The sequence below is a fragment of the Malaya genurostris genome, chromosome 3 (assembly GCF_030247185.1).
Source record: "Malaya genurostris strain Urasoe2022 chromosome 3, Malgen_1.1, whole genome shotgun sequence".
NCBI classification, from domain to species: domain Eukaryota; kingdom Metazoa; phylum Arthropoda; class Insecta; order Diptera; family Culicidae; genus Malaya; species Malaya genurostris.
Genome location: NC_080572.1, coordinates 218,370,745 through 218,391,357, shown reverse-complemented (window position 1 = coordinate 218,391,357; position 20,613 = coordinate 218,370,745). Strand labels below are relative to the sequence as shown.

At 39.0% G+C, this 20,613-nt stretch overlaps 1 protein-coding gene across 7 annotated transcripts; it reads left to right on the top strand.

Moving 5' to 3' along the window:
• Nucleotides 1-260: 260 nt before the first annotated feature.
• LOC131439603 (protein disabled) lies at nucleotides 261-20,512 on the top strand. 7 transcript variants are annotated; one of them, XM_058610828.1, is made up of 9 exons: nucleotides 261-364; nucleotides 1,248-1,432; nucleotides 7,327-7,442; nucleotides 7,961-8,059; nucleotides 11,584-12,135; nucleotides 12,194-12,532; nucleotides 12,591-15,285; nucleotides 15,352-15,456; nucleotides 15,519-20,512. In XM_058610828.1, exons 2-9 carry the CDS (start codon nucleotides 1,396-1,398, stop codon nucleotides 17,828-17,830), a joined length of 6,255 nt encoding a protein of 2,084 aa, XP_058466811.1. In that variant the 5' UTR covers nucleotides 261-364; nucleotides 1,248-1,395; the 3' UTR covers nucleotides 17,831-20,512. The 7 variants fall into 7 exon arrangements, with proteins under 7 accessions (XP_058466811.1, XP_058466813.1, XP_058466815.1 ...); XM_058610830.1 differs by having other exon boundaries at nucleotides 274-704; XM_058610832.1 differs by having other exon boundaries at nucleotides 276-553.
• The last annotated feature ends 101 nt before the right edge of the window (nucleotides 20,513-20,613 follow it).

Here is a 20,613-nt window from a genome sequence, read left to right as displayed (position 1 = left end):
GCGCATTCATCCAAGCTGGTGGTTCCGTGCGTGGGTGGTAATTTTCTCAACGCTACTGCATTGTTTTCCGCTTATCGAATCAAACTGTATTCAGGCAACCAGTTCACCCTTCTGTCACATTGCGCTGCATTTTTGTTCAACGTTGTATCCTGTATCGGTCGAAAGAAAATTCTTGCTATATTTTCACACTAGTATAACAGCGAAATTCACTCACACGATCAACGATTTGTGATATGGTAGGGTGCAGCGCGCGCGTATCTCGAAGGTGAAAAAGGGAAAATATTCAATGAAAAATGGCAGAGGTGGTTATTTTGACGGCTGGTTGAAAATCTTCTGAGGCGATATTTGGACGGGCGTGGTAGCGGTAAATTGGCAAAAAAACTCATCACGAATAGACAGCGAGTCGAATGCAAATGAAGTTTCCTGGAAAGGCTACACCTCATCGCAGCTATAGTGATTGTGAAAATTGTCTGGCTAACAAAGTGGGCAGACCGTGCGGTTCGATGTGTCGGGATAGGATTTTGTAGTTCTGTTACTGTTTGCTGCCTAAAATGTATTTAAAATTAAAGGTGTCGAAAAGTGAACAACCTTCGATGGTTATTAGAATTTATAGGAATCTAAATGCGAAAACCCTAAACCACCTAAAGATTTTAAAAATCTTGTTCTAAACGAAGTGTTGGAAAAATCGATATCTGAACATACCGGTAACCATCACATCATCATCATCAGTGTCGTCAGCACCGAATATCGTCGTCACCGCGACCGGATCCCGGTGGCCAACCGAAGGAGCAAAAATTATTTTTCCGTAGATAGAGGAGTTATTTTTCAAAAATGAACATTGTAACTTTTTGCTAGTTTCGACGATTTTTTTTTAACATTTCAATGTGAAACGATTCCTTGAATAATTAATCTGACAAGCTTTTTCTACCCAGTCTTATTGACTCTATCTCGGAAAGCCTGCATGTTTGCTGCCCTATTTAGATACATGATTTAGATCGATATTTTCATGTTAAAAAATGTGACTCAGATTAGGAGGAGAATGTTTGTAGTTGAAGTGAACTGTAAAAATCAGAATGAACTGGTTGGTGATTCGTTAATAATTATGAATCAAATGTTTAAGAACGGAGAAACTAAAGTGAACATGACGCTGACTTCACTATCTATTGGGGGTGTGAAAATGGAACTATCTGAGATAGTTTGTTCTAGGAAAAACGATATTAGATTAATGAATGAAATTTTTTTTCCAGTTTGCAGCATGAAATATGTGAGTTGCAGTGACAAACGAAAAGATTAAGGCAACAATAAAAAATAGATAATATGTTTTTCTCTGCAATGAGTGAATAAAAATCGTTCAGAATAGATACCAATAGTTTAGTATACCAAAAATATAGGAAAATGCAAACACTCAGAAAGAAGACTAGTCCTTTGAAGTGTAAGTATTAAATTAGAATAATATATTTCATTTTATTTTAATTTAGTTGTTTTCTTCTCCTTAGGAAAACAAATATTTATAATAGTGTCAAACGACATTTGAAAATCGAATATTTCAGTGTTCACATTCGGTAGTTTGTTGTTGATAAAATATTGAGTTTATCTTGGCTGGTAGAGCTTTGGTCGCACTTGATGCTTTGGTTGATGTTTGAAATTCTTTGTGGACTCCTCCTTTTGCGCTGTTTGAGGCTTGGTTAGAGATTTTCTACTGGTTTCTCAGTGTTATAGGTACGGCCTTTTTCATATGGGAAGGTTTTCAGTTGGTTTTGTAGAGAACCTTTCTGCTTCATAATGACATATAAAGGTAATGGTTTATCTGAGCACATTCGCAGCATTCGAACACCATTTTGAATACTCGGAAAAAAGATTCTCAGATTTTTTATGTGATATGAGCTACCCCATGCAGGAATATGCGATGTAGAATAACAAAATTACGAACGTATCATGTGAAGATGGGTACTTCTGTAGTATTCCCTATCATCATGTCGTAACAAGTGTATGACAAAATGCAGTTTTCGTATTTACACGTATAAAAATTCATTACCGGTAACATAATTAAGAATTCATGAAACATGTCCTCTCGTGAGATCATATCTATTATTAATGATATTATGAGCTAAATATTCATGAATATTTTTATCGGAGATGAGTTATAGCTCATGATTTAAATCATTTTGCTCATAAAATCATCAGTAATAGGCATGATCTCATGAGAAGACCTGTTTCATGATTTTCAAGATTCCTCAATCATGGTACCGACAAAGGATTTGTATCTGTATAATGCTGATGTAAGTTTGATCTCGTTACTAGTTAAAATAACCAAACTTTCTAGCAAGTAACAAAATGAGAAATAGTCAAGTTATGCTATCATGATCGGGTTATAATTCATCCGAACCGGTATCTTGCATTTAATCAGATCCTGTCAGCTTAGAGAGCAATCAGTCTTCAGTTCAGCAACGCCGTCGCACGGCATTACATTGAACATAACAGTTCGGCTGAAAAGTTCGTATCGTTTAATAGAAACACACATTTTTTTGCCAAAATTCGTTTTTATTATTCAACATAATTGCCATCAGAGGCGATACAGCGATTATAGCGATCTTCCAACTTTTCGATACCATTTTTGTAGTACGATTTGTCCTTTGCCTCAAAATAGGCCTTAGTTTCAGCGATTACCTCTTTATTGCTTCTAAATTTTTTACCAGCGAGCATTCTCTTGAGGTCTGAGAACAGGAAAAAGTCACTGGGGGCCAAATCTGGAGAATACGGTGGATGAGGGAGCAATTCGAAGCCCAATTCGTTCAATTTCAGCATGGTTGTCATCGACTTGTGACACGGTGCATTGTCTTGATGAAACAAAACTTTTCTCTTCTTCAAATGAGGCCGTTTTTTTGAAATTCCGTCCTTCAAACGCTCTAATAACGCTATATAATAGTCACTGTTGATGGTTTTTCCCTTTTCAAGGTAGTCGATGAAAATTATACCATGCGAATCCCAAAATACAGACGCCATAACCTTACCGGCCGATTGTTGAGTCTTTCCACGCTTTGGGTTCGGTTCATCGCGTGCAGTCCACTCAGCTGACTGTCGATTGGACTCCGGAGTGAAGTGATGGAGCCATGTTTCGTCCATTGTTATATATCGACGAAAAAATTGGTTTTATTTCGATATAACAGCTCCAAACACTGCTCAGAATCATCAATTCGTTTTTGATTTTGATCGATTGTGAGCTCACGCGGCACCCATTTTGCACAAAGCTTTCTCATATCCAAATATTCGTGAATAATATGTCCAACACGTTCCTTTGATATCTTTAGGGTGTCAGCTATCTCGATCAACTTCACTTTACGGTCATTGAAAATTATTTTGTGGATTTTTTCACGTTTTCATCGGTAACAGCCTCTTTTGAACGTCCACTGCGTTCATCGTCTTCGGTGCTCATATGACCAGCACGAAATTTTACAAACCACTTACGAATTGTTGCTTCGCCCGGTGCAGAGTCTAGATAATACTCATCAAGCCATTTTTTGGTATCGGCGGCACTTCATCAAAAAGTAGTGTTTCAACAACACACGAAATTCCTTTTTTTCCATTTTTTTCACAATAACAAAAGTAGCTTCACTCAAAATGCAATATCTCACAAACTAATAATCAGACAGCTGTCAAATTTATACACGTATCTTTTGAAGGTTGGTACTAACTGAAAATGGTATGGATTTAATTCTAGTGGCGCCCTCTCATAGAAACGATACGAACTTTTCAGCCGATCTGTTACAGTGAGTTTTGGAACATGGCTTTTCACTTAAAAATAATCTTCTTAATAGACTGAGAAATTTTTGTGAAGACACTAAAAGACTCAAATCAACCTTTATAGCATAATAAAAGAAAGTAGAATCATATTACCACCACTAGCAGCAGTGATGCTAGATATATTGAGGAATGAGCTATTGTTTGGATTTTGTGTCGGTTTTCCTTTGATAACTTTTTCTACAAATGTCGGATTGTTTTGCGGTTTTCGAAGGTTTTCGTCCTCGATAAATTTTCTACGAAAATCACACATGCACTGATTTTTAGAGCTTATAGGTTGATCTCCAGCCGATTTTTTTGTAAAAAGTGAATTTCTTCATACTAAATCCCATACAAACTTTAAACCTCGGGCGCAAAAATATAGTTTCTCAGATCAAGCTAAAACTTTGCATGGTGCTTATGAGACCCAAAAGGAACACGAAAAGTTTGGTGGAGCTGAAATCAATATTTTGTCCCACCCTATTGTGTACACTAGAGTTTTTGGTTTTGGATCAGATGATTACTTTCCGAGTTATACAAACGTTTATGTCAAAATTCGCGTTTTTTTGCAATATCTGTTACAACAACCTAGAACCTAATTATGGTTTTATATTTAGATATCTTTTCGTTACACTAATCAAACAAACTGTACATTGTAAGCAGGGCCATCGAGAGAAAATTCGGGCCCGGGGGGACTGCAATATTATAAGCCCCTAAATATGTAAATTAAAAAACAATGTCATCGTATTAAGAGATTTTCAAACACATTTTTTTAACTAAATAACTCGCAAGTCAAATTTGTTTCGATTTTTGATATTTTGTTTTGTTATGAAGAATGAAAAAACAATTTTGAATCTTCGAATTTTTGGGCTTACTGAAAAAGTCCGTGCCCGGGGGGATTTCTTCTTTTCCCCTCCCCTCTCGACGATACTGATTGTAAGAATCCCTCAACTATTCGCGCAGAATTCGATATTTTTGTGTAGTTGATAGTAGGGGTTTTGGACGAAGCAAGATGAAATGTCGCTTGGAATCAAAACTGGACCCAATGTTCAATACAATCGTTTCTGAGTGATTGAAAGATTGAATAGAAAACTCTTCTGCATAGTATTTTGGCTCGATTTGTTTTTAGCACGGTTTCTTTTTGGCAACATAATTGTTCGACTGCGACGTGCTAAATCCTTTGTTGGAGATTCTCCATTATCTTCGAATTCATAGTGACAACACATACAGGGTCCGCCATGTAACTTTTTTTAAACATGCAATAAACACAAACGGTTCATCCGATTTCAAAATTTATTTTTTCATATTAAAGTACAATCCTTCTGGTTAATTGTGGAATATAATATCTTTCAAATGGCTGCCTCGGCTGGCCTTGCAGTACGCCATACGGTCGGTCCAGTTTTTTTTTGTACATTTTCGATTGTATGCAGCTTTATTTCAACTATGGCTGCACGAATGTTGTCCTTCAAGGCTTGAATTGTCTCTGGTTTGTCCACGTATCACTTATCTTCGACAGCAAAGATAATAGTCTACCGGCGTCAAATCACAGCTCTGAGGCGGTCAAACGACATCCGAATTTCGACTGATATTTCGATCTTCGAAGACTGTGCGCAGAAAATCGATCGTAGCGTTGGCTGTGTGGCACGGAGCGCCGTCTTGTTGGAACCAAACGATGTCCAAGTCTTCCTCTTCAAGTAACGGAAAGAACCAATCGCAAATCATGGCGCGGTAGGCGCTCGCCATTGACCGTGGCGGCGGCTTCTACCTCATTTTCGATGAAAAATGGCCCAATGATGCCGCCAGACCAAAATCCTCACCAAACCGTCGCTCTCTAAGGATGCATCGGCTTCTCCATGATAACGTGCGGGTTTTCCGTCCCCCAGATGCGACAATTTTGCTTATTAACATACCCTCCGAGATGAAAATGTTCCTCATATTTTCTTCTTATTTTCATACGTAATTTTTGCACACATTCCGCAACATTACCATGATTTTCAAAGTAAAACTGCACTATTTTCACGCGTTCCTCAAGCGTATACACAACCATTTTCGTTCAACGGAAGGATAAAACTAAGTTTCTGCCAAATCAGAAGTGACATTAAGGTTACCAATGTCGAAATAATTGCTAGTTAAAAAAAAAGTTAGAGGGCGGACCCTGTACATTTTTATAAATATATTGATAGTAATTGTCTTCAACTACAACCACCGAAAAAATCGAAATTTTCATTTTGTCCTATTTTTTTTCAATAAAGCAATCGATTGCCATTCTTTCTAGTCACTATTTTTTAGAGATAACCGAATATTGATGCAGAAGACATACCGATCATCATATCATCTCACTGCTAGGTGGATAAATCACGTTTTTGCATAGAAAAATACTACAAATAAATGTAGAAATATATCACCAATTTTCATATGAGCCTGAACAGCTCTAAACATAATAAGACAGTCTAGATGAGTAAAACATAGTTCCGACGATAGAATCGTCTGAGCGAAGCACAACAAATCGATATGCATGTCCATGCATAAACGCAGGATTGTACCTTATAGTAAAACTAATACTAATGAAAGTCTCAATACAGTTGTGTGCTTCACATGTAGGTTCGAATTTTCCATAACAATGCTTTTAAATATCCATACATAGATGAATGTTGCCTTTGACGGATGACAGGTTCGGTTTCATCGTTCTTGTCATTTTGTCAGTAGTGTTAGTATTGATGAATGAATGTTAGACTGCAAGACGTTCATTCATTCACTCAAAGTACTGTTGGGTCGAAGCTGAAAGATTCTGCTGTGATTCGTTTGTGATACAAACGTCACAACTAGAAGTGGAATCGGTAGAGCTACTAGCTACAGAACAGTGATCAATTACGAGTTGATGAGTGCTACAAAAATGTGATTAATAATTGATAGTTTTGGATAAAAGTGACAATTTCAAGCAGACAATCGAGTTTAACGGATTCATACCACTGTCTAATGTTCTTTTTCAATGAGGTGTATGTCTCACCCGAGGGATAGCGGTCAGCAGAACAAGCCGAAAGTTGATTGTATTTCTTCATTTCTGTACTTAACGAGCTCATCAATACTGTCATCGTCATTTTCCCTATCAAGAACAAACAAGACGGCACAGTGAGGAGTGAGGATCACGGGAGAAAATGATTTTGTTTGCACATAATTTGCTTAATCTGGCGCAACTCTAAAATACAACATTCGACATCACTCACAGCTGGTTCGTTGATCAAATGTAGCTCGAATTTATGCGGAAAGGAGCAGTAAATATCAACGACGTAAGGGAAGCAATTCCTCAGACGTAATTTTGTACCCTTGAAGCTGGATTGAGCGGAATACGCAAATTGAAAAGTTGCACAAAGCAACACGAACATTTCAATTTAGTCCAGTTTATTCTATTGAAAACACGAACGTGATGTATAAAAGTATGGCATTTTGTTCTCGACATTTTAATATTCCTAAAATAAATTGGAAACTCGTCCCAAGGCCCTCCCGTCTAATCGATGTCCATCTCTCCTTGTTGCTCTCGTTTTCTCGTAGATCGGAACGAACCAGGACGGTTCTTCGGCGATGGAGTGAGCTTCAAGGCCAAACTGATTGGCATCCTGGAGGTCGGCGAGGCCAGAGGAGATCGCATGTGTCAGGAGGCGCTGCAGGTAGGTCTATTTTTAGCGACACTGTTGGGTGATGCTAGTGTACTCTCGCACTATGTGGACACCGGCTTCGACAATCAAGCGAAGAGCAACGCTCAAATGAAATTGATCCAATTCAAATCTCGTCACAATACGAGAAGGAAGAAGCGATGGGCAGTAAATCGCGCGCGCAAAAAAAAAAAAACAGAGTAAATAAAACACTTTAATCGATTGAATGCAAGCGCAGCTGTTACTCGGACAAATGGTTGGGCTATGAAAAAGCAAAACTGCATGAGCGCTACATCAGAATCATTACATATGGACTTGATGAACTTACGATAGTTTAGACACATTCTACTCGAATGAATTGCACGCTTGATGCTCATTGATATGTCCGTTGGTTTGTACATACACAGAAATTACTTCATTGACACTAGTTATGATGGTTATTGATTGCTAATAAGTGGATCAGTTATTGTTAATTCAATAACAGAAAACTCTGTTTGCTGTAGTTCGATATTTATAATAATTGTTTTTTTTAGGATCTTAAAATGGCAATTCGAGCTGCAGGAGAGCACAAACAGAGAATCACGATACACGTTACTATCGATGGATTACGATTGAGAGATGAAAAAACGGGGGTAAGTACAAAATACCCAATATAGCAAAAAACTATAGTTATTTTGAACACTTTAGATTGTTGTTCATTTTTTAACTTCATGAAAATCACCTTCAGCAGAAAATGATTGAGTCAAATTTAGTTGGACTTTTCCCTGGCTAATTCAAAGGATGTTATTCAATGTATGTGCTTGAAATTGAAATATTTTGGTTATTCCAGAACCAGAAGTAGTATCCGGATAAAATTCAATAGTGTTCTATTGGTTTGTGAGACCTTTCATTTGAATCCAACATTTGATTATCTCGATGAACTGAATTTGTGAAACAATATTGCATAAATCCTATTGAATATTTGCATACTGATCAGAACTGATGCCCACTTCGCCTGGCCACTACTTGAAATGAGTGGGAATGTGAATTTTTTGCATGTTATTATTAAAAACCAAGGAATCTTATGCATTTCTACGGGCACCACCTGAAGAGGAAGTGAAAAATAGTCAATGCCATTGCAATTATGTTAGTGAGTTGCTGGCTGTCCAGATTGCTTTTAAGCGATATTGTATGATGCATTTAATACACACTTCCTGTATGACACAACACACCAATGAAATAAGAATGCAAGCAGAGATTTAAGTGAAGGAATACATCTAATACACCATTGTTTTAAAGAAATTCTAATGATGCTCAGGGATGAAACTTGAGTTGTTTTGAGATATTGAATTGGTGCATTCATAAAGACTGTCGCAGAAAGTATGGACGCACTTTGATTTCGCTGTAAATAATTCACAAGTGTTAGATATTCAAATTTTATTTGATATACTGATAATATTAGACTACAACAACAGAATATTATTCTAAACATTTGCTACTTAGCCATTGTAGACTTCTTGGCGACAAGTTTTGACACTTTTTTCCAATCTTTTTCGAACTGTTGATTTTTTTTTTGTTTCAATTATAGAGGCTTTAACATTAATGTCATTCGCCTCTTCGGGCCAGAAAAACTTTCTGACCCTATGTGCGGGGTTGGGAATCGAACCCAGGCGGGCTGCGTGAAAGGCATCGACTTACCCATCACGCTATACCCGTCCCGAGCTGTTGAATGTTTTCGGCTGCCGAGACATGTTTCCTAAGATGTGCCTTCGTTAATGCCCAAAATTCCTCAATTGGTCGAAGTTGTGGGCAATTTGGTGGATTCATGTCTTTTGGGACGAAAGTGACATTTTTGGTAGTATACCATTCTACCGTTTCGAGTAGTGGCAAGAAGCAAGATCTGGCCTGAAGACAACAGGATCCTTGAGGCTTCTAATCATGGGTAGAAGTTGTTTTTGTAAACATTCCTTGATGTATATTTCACTGTTCATTGAAGCAGTGGTGATGAAGGGTTTCGAATTCTTCCCGCAGCTACAAATTACTTGCCAGACCATAGCTTTCTTACCAAATTTTTCGACTTTAATCGATGTCTCTTTCACACTTGCCCTTCTAGCACCGTATAATATTATGGATTTGTAATCGAGTTTCTCGTAGGTTTCGTCGTCCATGATTATGCAGTTCCAATTTCCAGCAAGAATCGTATTGTACAGCTTTCGAACCTTCGGCCTGATCGAGGCTTCTTGTTTCGGACTACGTTTTGGTTGTTTCTGATTCTTATAGGTTCGAAGATTCAAACGTTCTTTAGCACGAAGAACATTTGACTTCGAAGTGCCCACTTTTTTGGCCACATCCCGAATTGAAACCTCCTTCTTTTGCTCGAACGGATTCAGTATACATTTATCCAATTGAGGGTTAGTAGGACCTTTTTTTCGAACCGTTTTCGGTTTATCCTCAAAGGTGTTATCACCGAACTTCCTGATTGCATTTCGCACGGCCTTTTCACTTACTCCTTCCATTTTTGCTATCTTTGTCAGTGACAGTCCGCGTTCTGTGCACCATTTGTACATAATTTTTCGACGTTGTTCTGCTGAAAGTCCACGCATTTCGAAACAAACTAATGAAAACGAATAAACAACTGCACAATTGGTTAGAGAAGAGTGTAAACAACAGGACACAACCATAAAAATTGTCAGATTCTGAACCATTGCGAAATGGCAGCGGTTTTTTGTTGCGTCCACACTTTCTGGGACAGTCTTTACATTATTTTTTTTCATGATAAGTCCAAGTAAGTCCGTTGCGAAGGACAACCAAACCGAGAGTTTTGAGTAAAGGTCTCTTTATTTTTTGTCGTACACCGGAATTGTGCCGTTTTTCTTCAAAGTTATCGAAGCACGTTTCTGTTCCGTATTCAACAATGCAAAATTGAAATAGTCGGACGGGGTAAGGCCTGAAGAGTATGGCGGGTGTCATACTATTTCTTAATTAAGCTTTCATTAATGTTCCGTTCCCCAGTTTGGTGATATGAGACGGTACGTTGTCGCGTTGAAAAATTACTTTGTATTCGTGTTTTAGTTTTTCGATTGATGCATTATCCAAGCTAATAATTTTTTTTTTTTTTCGATTATAGAGGTTTTAACCTTGAGGTCATTCACCTCTCCGGATCAGAAAAACTTTCTGACCCTATGTGCGGGGTTGGGAATCGAACCCAAGCGGGCTGCGTGAAAGGTATAGACTTACCCATCATACTATACCCGTCCCCTGAGCTAATAATTTGTTCTCGATAGTGATGCTTAGTTGTAATAATTCGTAGGTCATAACACCGCACTGGTCCCGCAAATGCGATTTACTAGTTACTAAACTCAGCATATTCACTGAGGTAAACAACCATGACGCTGTTATCTTGATGAAAGGTAACATGTGTATTTTTGTAGGTAAATGATAACACAACAATGACTTGCATACCAAAACATAGAGATGAATACATTTTATTACCGACATCTAACAGTCAAACCGAGAACCTTCAACTAACACCCCTGGTATTTTTTATAAGTTGATTCTATTGTCATATTGAAATGAAACTGATCACAAATTCAAGTATTCATATAATTTTATTCGCACATATCCAAAGCCTTTATTTGAAACCAAAGGTTTGTAAAAATTAGCATTTTGACACAATCAGTTACCTAAATTATCTGGAATTTTCATTATTCGTTATTTCAAAAGTTTGTTTAGGGAGTTTCAGATGTGATTTGATGTTATATTTTTGTCCCAGTAAATAATTTAATTCTGGGTCAAACTTGAAAGATTCATACTTTTGAACTCTATTTGAAATCAATGTTTAGAACACATAGTTACAAATTAATGTCTGGGTACTACATTCCGATGCGGAACTTGACCTTCAATTTAGGTAGACTTCTAAGCAGACTCATAAGTGTACAAGACTATTGCTTGGCCAGTGTCACGATCCTACGAACACTAAGAATCCTTCCAAGTCAAGACTCGAACATCCTGTGCTTGTTAGACCACCGCCTCATACTCTGAACCGCTGACCCGGGCCAAAATAACTACACTGGTTTATAAATTCCACTACCTTAGTTTATATAGTAGTATTTACTACTTAAATTTTACCGTTTTTTGATGCACGATGAAATAAACAAACGCTTCGTCTATTTCTCAGGACTCTCTCTATCATCATCCAGTACATAAGATATCGTTTATCGCTCAGGACATGACGGACTCTCGTGCATTTGGCTATATTTTTGGATCTCCTGACAGTGGGCACCGCTTTTTCGGTATCAAAACCGACAAAGCTGCCAGCCAAGTGGTGCTGGCTATGCGTGACTTATTTCAAGTCGTGTTCGAGTTGAAGAAGAAGGAAATCGAACTGGCTCGGCAGCATATTCAAAGCAAAATTACGGCACACGAACACCAAGCCGTTGCTATGTCCGCAAAGAACACTGCTGCCGATAGCTACGGCAAGAATCTTTCCATTGACGGTACTTCTGGGTCAGTAGCAGGATCTAGTCTAATCGGCGCTAGTTGCTCTAGAGCGAACGTGAAAAATGAAAAATCACCGGAATCCGTAGCCGATCTCGTGGATTTAGAGCAAGAACTCAGCTCTATCCAGCGCGGAATTACTCAGATGGAAAGGATAACACCTGGCGAAGTCCCCTCAAAAAGTGTTATTGATGATGACCCTTTCGGAGATTCCTTCACCAACATTCCACCGGTAAACACCGCACATATCCGCAATCGTTAGCTTTTATTCACATTTCTTTCTTTTGCAGGCTTATAACCTCTTACCGCCCCCTGAATCAAGCAAGCGCCATCAAAAATTAACTCACAAATCAACTGAAAATATTCCTGTTGCGGAGTCCGTTGCAGTAACCGCATCATCATCCCCACCTATTGCAGCAGCGCCATCAACTCCGGTTGCACCAACTACTATCTTCTCGCCCCCACCCGTTAGAGCAATGCAAGGTCCCCCACCTGCTTCCATGTCTACGAGTAATTCTACCCAAAATGACGACTGGCTCAATTCACCACCTAATACTTCACGTTTCGATCCAGATCCAGTGAAATATTCCGATGAGCTAAACCTCAAAGATCTAGACGACGGATTCAAGGTAAAAAAATGTTTGTAGTAAAATTGAGCAGTTCATTAAAATATCCCTGTAATTTCAGCAGTCCCTGCCCAATGCACCCCAACCTTCGTCATACACAGATGTATTCACTGATTTGGATCCATTAGGAACAGGAAAAATAAAGCCATATATCGATAAGAAGTACTTTTTCCAAGAGCTAAAAAATCCACCGAAAAAGGTTTTAAAAGATCTTTCTGGCTTGGATAGTACATTCAACGCAAATTTTTCTGCTGAAGACCAACAACGCCGATCACCCCAAACTATTCCGCCTAGCACAAATTTGACGGATTCTTGTAGCGATGAAATGTTCAAATCTTCACATGACACCAAAACAGGGGAGCATTCTGGAACAGAACTCCTCGATCCTTTTAGTAGTAAACCAATTGATCCATTCATGGAAGATGACGATTTTTCAAAACTTCACATAGATCCGTTTGATATGAAGTTTTCTCGAACGACGTCTCCGAAACAATCGGATGGTAGAGCAGTAAACGACAGGTCATCAAAACTATCTACACATCCAGATGAAGGAAAATCTGTTGAGAGTCCAGTCGCATATAACGGTCCACTTCAAGTCACTCTTCCTCCAGAAAGCTGGGCTAGTTATATCAGCCAGAAACGTCTGGAACGACAGAACTCCGATTCAAACACTTCTGCTGGAACAGGCATTACAAGCACAGCTAGAAATCGGCCAAACGTGTTCAAACAAAACACGGTAGATGTGATTTCGAGTATCAGTTCAAAGAAAATGAAGCCAAATATATTTGGACAAAAATTTTCAAAGCGAGACTCAAACAGTATAAACATGCGCCGATTACAGGAAAGCGATTCGTTGAGTGAAAACGAAGCTCCAGAGCCTCCTCCACGACCAGATTCTGGATCCCACATTGAGCCACCTCCATTGCCTCCAAAGAAACAATTTGCTGACATTGTGATACGACCTACTCCTCGATCTGGTCCAACGGTTTCTTCTAGCTCGCTAGGATCAGACAGTTCTAGCAAAGAGCGCTATGAATTTACTGGTTCCAAATTTGAGCTTAGAAATCAATCTGCCAATGAAAACGCTCCTCCATTGCCATTGCCATCAAGGAAAGTAAACAGGAATGAAGGATCTTCTCCTGGGCGTCCATTCAAAAAATTCAACGATGAAGACGATTATCTTCAACCTATTACTTCTAGATCCGAGATTCCGACGCTATTACCTCCACCACAACGGAAAGATGCTTCGAAAACCAGAGCGGCTCGTAAATCAGAAACCGATCCAAGAAACCTCGATGAGCCTACACCTCCAGCTCATTCCAAGTCTCCTACATACAGAGAAAAAGTATCTCTGCTTCCAGATATCACACTTAGTCAATTATTAACCCTTGGAATCGATGATTTGGCTAACAAATTGAACGTTCCGGTTACCAAACTAAGCACAATGACCTTGGTTGAATTAACGTCCTATCTTTCGGAGTTCATAGAGAACACCAAGAATTCACCATCCTCGGCAATATCGTGGAATCAAGATGCAGACAATAATGGTTCTCCGGTTTTCAAGGTGAGCTTTGATGAGCAAAGTGACGCTACTTTTGTTGCTAAATTTGATGACAATTTTGGAGAAGACAGCACTTTCGTGGCCAACTTTGACAATCTCAATTTGCAACCGTCACATCCCACAACACGTTTACCAGCCGGAAACTTAATTGATAAATATGCTGTATTCCGAGAAATCATTGAAAAGGAAATTGGTCCATCTCAGGAACAACAAAAGACTGAATTGGAAAAAGCTGGTCAGGATATGGATTCATTAGATTTCGACAAAGAGGTCGCCAGCGAAATGAATCGGCTTTCGCCGAGAAATGAACCATTGGACCAATTTTTGCCATCACCATCTCAGTCGCAAACATTTACTGCTAATAGTCCTCTATCAGTACCGATGACCAAGATTGACACCAAGATTACTGAAGTCATTTCACACGCCAAAGATCGATACGCAGCTTTGCGAGATATTATACTTGTAGAGGACCTTTTCGAGAAACCATCGCCGCCCCCATCTGCACCAACTGCACCAATAGCACGTATGGAGTCATCATCGTTTGAAGATCGAGACACGGAAGACGAACACAAATTTGAAGCCAACTTTGATGATATGCCGCAAAATGAAAATCATTCCCCGAAGATCAACGTTTCCGATGCAGAATTTCCGTCGCAACAAACCCGATCATCTTTAACAGGTCTTGAGCCTCCGGAGTCTCACAGTTCCCGAAACACACCCAAAGAAGATCTGGAAATTGACGCGTTTATGCAGAAAGCAGTATCAAATTTATCCCTTCACAGTACTGGGCAAACATCACCGGCTCAACAAATGAGTGGTGGTCTTGTAGTGAGATCACCTTATCCTCAAGGTAGTCAAGCAACATCCCAAGGTCGACCGACGATATCAAAATCACCCTTAGCTACTGAAAATAGTACAGTTTCAAGTCTTCAGCCCCAAAATATTTCAGTGGAAAGTCTTACAAAGGCAACGTTAAACGACATGAGCACCTCACCGATTCCGCTATCAAAATCTCCAGTTACTAGAAGTCCTGTAATGAAAACATCATCAATCACTAAGTCACCACTCGAGGGGACATTCAACGATGCAATTGTAGAGGGGGAAGTTATGAAGAAGGTCGATTCTTTGCAGAAGCGATCCTCCGGTTCACTCAGTGACCTGGGCGAATCCTCACCAGAAGCCGACCATAACCAAGGTAAGTTTCCCTAGACTGTACCGATTCATAATGCAGTATCTAATATTTATCTTTCTAATTATGAAGCTTCAAAACTAACCCCGACCAACACCGGTGAATCTTGGGCAGTGTTTGATCAGTCGATACCTCCTTCAGCGCAGAAAAAACCGGAAAGTGGCCGTCCACCTAAAGGTAGCTATACAATTTTTAACGAAAGTTTCGATATTGATCACCAAAATATTTTCGTTTTCCAGGACATGACAAAAATGGTCCCGAATCGCCCTGTTCGTCTGATCCAAAAGATGAATGGAGAACTGAACGGGACTATGGTCGACGTTGGCCCAGTAAGGGGCAAACATCATCTTCATCGAGAGACGTTTCACCCTGGGATGAAGATGGTCCAGAGTTTCGCAAACGACATCCAAGCCATCATCCTCCTACATCAGGCGAACGGTATCACCATCCAAGGATGCCACCAAGGTGTATTAATTCGAATGATGAAGATTATGATGACGAGAAAAAAGATCGCAGTGATCGAAGACGGCGTATGAAAGGTCAAATCAGTTCGCGCAGCCGTGAGAACTTTGAAGACGAGCACTGGTATCATGAACATCCCAGTTGGTCACCAACGGAGGATGATGATAGACCAGATCGATCAAGGTCCTTCGACAGAAACGTTTACGAGCGCAGCACCTATGGACCACCATATGAAAAACGTGAACCGAAAAGCTTACCACCGTATGATAGACGGGATTATAAGAACTATGACAAGAGGAAGTACTATAGGGAGAGAGGTAGACCTAACTATGAGTATGATCCATACAGCGACGGGTATGATCAGCGTATGATGAAAGGTAGAATGAATTATGACGAAGTGTACGAACGGGCACCGCGTGATACAAGGGTTGCTAGAGACTACTTCTACGAACGAGAACAGAAAAGTTTTGATCGCGATAGTAACGAATCTTATGAACGAAGAAGCTTTGGTAGCGGAGATATCTACGGTAGTTTGGATAGTCGTGGAGATTATCGCGAAAGAGATCGCTACTTGTCGTTGGATAAATCTCGATCGTTAAGGCGTGGTAAGAGGAATGCGGGTAGTGCGAGGTTAGATGATCTTGATCAGGATTCAGAGGGGGATTTAATTGGCATAAGACGAAATGAAACCAGTAGTATACATCGCTCTAGTCAAAATATTCGTGGTAAGCAACAGCAAATTGTTGACGATGAAGTTTGGGGGGTTTCAATGGGTGCCAAACCAGGCTGGAAGAGACCGTCAAGTGCTACCGAACAGGAACGACGGTATAATGAAAGCAGGAGAATGATGATGAACACATCCCTCGCCGGATCGGATGGAGAGAAAGATCGTCGTTTCCGTAAGAAGAGTAGAACTCGGTCTAAAGAACCAGATGTACGGCCGGGCTATGCGACTATGCGTTATCCACCACGGTCTAAAGAAGACTATTTCGATTTTGAACCTGACGTACGAGGAACTGGTAGTGGCGGGGCAATGTACGACAATGATGATGAGGAGGAGGATATAGGTGGCACTAAAATGGTTGGAGGGGACATGAACGAGAGTCCTTCGTATTATGGCAGACGACAACCACCACCACCGCATTACAAACCGGCAACTCCCCGTTCGGAGGGAAGAAATATCGGAGATTCGCTAATAGCACACGAGGCTAAGAAAATGGCTCGCTACGAATACGAGGAAGAGACAATGCGACGAATGAAAAAGAGTAACAGTAGAGATCTATACTTTGAAGCAGAAGATAAGGAACGTTATGCAGGTAAATTTGGTTCGGGTAATTTTGAAACGGTAACCCCGCCTAAAAGTGGCAAACATGTTAGAATGGAATTTGAGTTTGATCAGTTCAGTGACACGCATCCGACGAATTTCGAAGGAGGAGACGGGTTTGAGAGTGATTTCAACTCTCCCACAGCCCCTTCTTCGGGCCCAACTCAAACTCCTCATCAGGGTAACAAATCATTCCGATTTTCGAGTGATTTCTCGGAGAAAGATTCCAGCCGACATTATCAAAATCTACACCATCGAAATCAACCCCAAGGATTTAGTGGCTTCGAAGCAGATTTTGCAGCACCATCACGAGCAGCTCCAAGTTCTCAGACTGCTTCGAAGCTACGATTTAGTGAGAACGTTACCGTTTCCAAGTTTAACTCGGAAACTGGCACAGCGGGAACGCACATGTTCGAGGATGATTTCGCGGGTCGTTCCGATAATGAGATGGAAGATCAATGGACACCTGATATGCATGCTCCGGTGACCAATATGAATGGGAGCAAAAAAATTCTGAAAACTTCCAGCCAATCACAACCTCAACAGCAAGATAACATTCGGAAATCGGACAGTGTGAACATATTTGCGAAAAAGGTCGAGGATCCATTCGAGGATGATGATTTCTTCGCCTCGGGCAGTGCCGGAGAAAAGGACCCATTCGAGGGAACGGTACAGAATCGTGCCGGAACGGGCGGTCAGTCTGAACCCGCCGGAGGTCAGTCTGGGTGGGACAAGAACTTTGCAAACTTTGATGACAACATCTGATTACTCGGTAGCCTGATGATGAACAGTAACATACTCAGTCGTCAGCTCAACCGCAGTCTCAGCCAGCGTCAGCAATATCAATACTGTTGCCAAAGCGAACAACAGCGATACTCGCTTGCGAAGGATATTAGAAAGCTTTACATGCGTATCAAACATTTCAATAGGTACGAGGTATTTGTTTAGGCTTAATGGTTTGTTCACTTTAGCAATGATAGCCGACTGATTTAGAGATCCTTTACTGTTAGATTTATTGCTTGGTGGAAAATAATCTAGTTGTATCATCATTTCTGGTGCAATCCGTACCAGCCATCATCTTATTTCATCTGGCATGCTGATCGGCATTTGAATGAATAGCTATACCGGTTATACAACGATATCTGTAAAGATATTGATAGGAATATATGTAAGCCATGAAATCGGTTTCTTGGACACAGCAGTTTTTTTGGAAACAGTAGTTTGCTTTTCCGAAATAATGCATTGTAAAATTTATCGTGTTTTTTACGAATGCTCGCAGAAATAATTTTTTTTTTTAATGCACATTCAACATACAGTCTCGATAATTATCTTCAAAATACGCATCAGTATAATGGAAAAGTATTCAGTATAAGCTAAAATATTATAGTATTACTGCTCACCGTTGAACATTTTTCTTGTCGATATATTTATGCAATATAACCAATTTGATTATTACTCAGACTTTTGCTGTGGGTTTGAAGGGAAATACTGACGCAGATGAAATGGACATAAACAGACTGAACCTTATTCATCAGATCATCATATTTACTTTCGGTTGATAAAATCCAATTGTATCTCATTAGTGTTACTTTAAGGTGGAGTTTAACTCTACTTCAGTAACATAATTTCGTCATCGCGCATTATTCATAATTGTGATGTATAAGTTGTAAATTTTATCAAAATACATGTGTCAAACGTGGCGATTTATTCCATTTCGTTCATTTAGCGATCATCAAACAATTGCGCAAAGATTACGATCAACAGAATGTTTCATTCTTGTTATAATTGGCTGACATATAATCTAAGACAAGTGAAGTAAAACATTAGGAAATGCAAACAAAATACTTCACTGTAAATTCGACCTTGCAGGGCTGAATTATTCCGGTTTAAGCTAACTAATGCCTGGTGGTCTGAACCATATTCGGGACAGTTTAGTATGGTCAGTGAGAGAAGTTTTTCAGATTCGACTATCGTACTCTAAGCCAGGAACAAATTGAATCATGCCACCTGTAATAAGTGAAATCATTGAATTGGAATCTCTTGTGATAAATTTCAAATCTTATGACACTATAAGATGTTTTTTCGAAGAAAATCTCTAGTCATTTTTATTCAATCCATATGAGTTAACACGATAGATTTTCTCTAGCTATTTGGTTGTCTAGCGGTTGTCAGCATAAAATATCTATACTCAACTAACCCACAAATGTCTGTTCAGGTTGTGTTATAACAAAACGCAAATATAATAATTTAGCATTAACGCTCCCTATCAAATACACTGCACGGAACACTAAAAAAAGCACTATTAATTGTTTACCGAAACCTAGAAAACATTTTATCATAAAAAAATGAACAGCTGAAATTCAAATCGTATCATACTCATCAAATATCATAACATTCTATGCGAATCGCTGCCACTGGCCTGGACAAAAACATAATGCAACCGAAATCAGTAGTCAGAATGAAGAAAATAGAAAATTAACCGAAACACCACAGGCGAAACAATTGATTCGTTGTCAGTTTTGTTACAATCAATTGAGCGGTGTTTTTATAGCTAGAAAAATATTTTAAGTTAGAAATCGATTATGCAATGCTTTAATCAGATCACTGGAAAAAAAATTAAGCGGTGTTTATTTTCATGAAAGAACCAACAAATGTAGATGTAAACGATAATACTCCTAATTTGATATCCAACATCCAAAATTTGTTTAATTTTCTTTTGCAAGGAACTTTTTCGTGACTTCGATTGAACAGAAGTAAGCTAATAAAACCCGAGAAGTCAATGATAGTTCCTACCAAGTCAGCACATAACGTTTACAGGCAACGAGGAAAGATAAACTAATATGAAAGGAAACAAATTCCCATGCAATTACTATACACAATGTCGTCTTTCGTTTATTCTTCATTTTGAAATTTCGACTAATTGCAGCTGATGATTAATCAAGCAAATCGAGATTCTTCTTCATTTCAAAATCAACAACGTATTCAAAATTTAGTTATTTTTTCAAAATAAAAATTATTTAGACTATCAAAATGACTTTTCCGATCCAAGCTGTTTGCCAATGTGTTGATATTCTAGCACTGTGTGAAAAAGACGAAAATCAGAAACATTGAACATTTTTAAACACACTTTACAAACGTTATGTACAATTGCTTTGTATATTTTTGTAAAATATTTATTGAATTATATGTTAATGATAAAATGTAAAATCATATGATTGTAATTACGAAATTATTACAGAACAAAATCCAAATAATATTAAAAAATCTAATGCTGCAATTCGTGTAGATGTTCAATAACAGAATAAGCATAAGTCAGTTACAATTATTGATATAAACAAATAAAGGTGAACTTACGAAGAGAGACAACATTTCGTAATACAAACCTAATGTTGAGTTGAGATTAACCTAATGCGAATAAAAAGTATGTGAAATTTCAATCCTTATCAACCCGACACTTTTAGTTTGTTCCGAAAGCACTGATTTAATCGATGTAATCTTATCAATGCATGAAAGCATGACATAGTGTGAGTTAACCTAGACTCGGCTGT